Source organism: Acanthisitta chloris, unplaced genomic scaffold, assembly GCF_000695815.1.
Source record: "Acanthisitta chloris isolate BGI_N310 unplaced genomic scaffold, ASM69581v1 scaffold28686, whole genome shotgun sequence".
In the NCBI taxonomy this organism is placed as follows: domain Eukaryota; kingdom Metazoa; phylum Chordata; class Aves; order Passeriformes; family Acanthisittidae; genus Acanthisitta; species Acanthisitta chloris.
In genome coordinates, this window is record NW_008680179.1 from 2,822 (window position 1) to 4,166 (window position 1,345).

General features: G+C 59.3%; 1 protein-coding gene across 1 annotated transcript in view; it reads right to left on the reverse strand.

Moving 5' to 3' along the window:
- Positions 1–410: 410 nt before the first annotated feature.
- The window catches only part of LTBP2 (latent transforming growth factor beta binding protein 2), a gene marked incomplete at its 5' end in the record, with an annotated part of 15,288 nt that continues 14,353 nt past the window's right edge, over positions 411–1,345 (reverse strand). Inside the window, one exon of the mRNA XM_009077632.1 lies at positions 411–577. Coding sequence (XP_009075880.1) covers positions 411–577 — 167 coding nt within the window. The remainder of the gene's footprint in view (positions 578–1,345) is intronic.

A 1,345-nucleotide genomic window follows, 5' to 3' on the forward strand; every position in this document is an offset into this window, starting at 1 on the left:
GCCTGGGGGCTGGATGCTTTACAAGGAGTGGGGCCAGCACCCGCGGTGTGGGTGAGACTTTTCACTAGGTCAGTGCAGCAGTGACAGGGAGATGAATCCCCTTTCTTGGCAGGGTGACGGGGAGAGGTTGGGGCTGTGTGGCAGGGGAAGGCACCCCATGTGCCTCCACAGCATGGGTGTGTGCTGCTGCAGAAAGAGAGGGGCTGGCCGGGCAGAGGGGGGTGCAGAGGCTGGGAGCTCAGTCCTGACCTGTAGAGAGAGGTGGCGGGGAAGTTGTGCGCTTCGGAGGGGAAGGAATGAAAAGCCTCGAAGCACCCGCAGCCCCCATGGAGCCTTTCTCTGTGCTCCCAGGTCCCAGGTGCCAGAGCCACACGTAGAAGGGGAGCACCCTCACCCTCACTCTCCTAGAGCTACGCGGCTGCTGGGCTCTGGGCTGTCTGGGGCACGCAGTGGTGTGACCGGGCCAGGGCCACGTAGCCTGGCAAGCACTGGCAGCGATAGGAACCCTCCGTGTTCTTGCAGGTGCCACCTCGGCACAGGGGCTCAGGGCTGCCCACCTCTTCACACTCGTTGATGTCTGCAAGGAGAATGATGGGGCTGAGCGAGTGACCTAGTGAGCAGTCCTGGCAGACAGTCAACATCTCCTTGTGCCCCTGGCATTTCCCTCCACCCTTCCTCCACAGGGTGCCCCATGCCCCATAAGTACTTCCAGGATGTCCACTGTGACCCCACCAGCCTCCCACACCCTCAGCACATCTACAGAGGCCCCTCAGTCTCCAAGGATGACATCCCCAGCCTTTGACAACCCCCAGCACAGGATGGAGCCCTGCCCCACACCAGATAGGAGCCTCGCCACGCTCTGCAGCTGGTGACACCCCCAGGTTAGCTGCTTCTCACTAATAAGTTGTGAATGCCTATGATGTGGGAGAAAGGCCACCTCTAGCCTTGGAAAATGCCCTTTCCTGATCTGACAAGGCTGAGCAGGCAAATGATGGTGGCCCTGAGAGGCTAATTATCATCTCCAGGACCAGAACACAGAGGGACTTCATGCTGCACAAACAATGGCTTGTTTTATTAACCTGCAAACTGTGCCAAAGGGCTCACTCAGCCAGCTCGCCACTGGGCTAGTGTGCGCACATGAGCCCTACAGCAGCTGCCTCACAGTGACAGGTCCGTTCTGCTAAATGCACTTCCCTGGACACCTTGCCTAAGCTACACCAACTTGTGGTAGGGCCACCACCTGGACAGAGTATCCCTGTAGCGGTCCACAGTCCTTGTCTGCACCCACAGGACCTCCAGAGCCTAAATCCTCAGCTCACAAACACCAGCTTCACCCCCCCCCCAA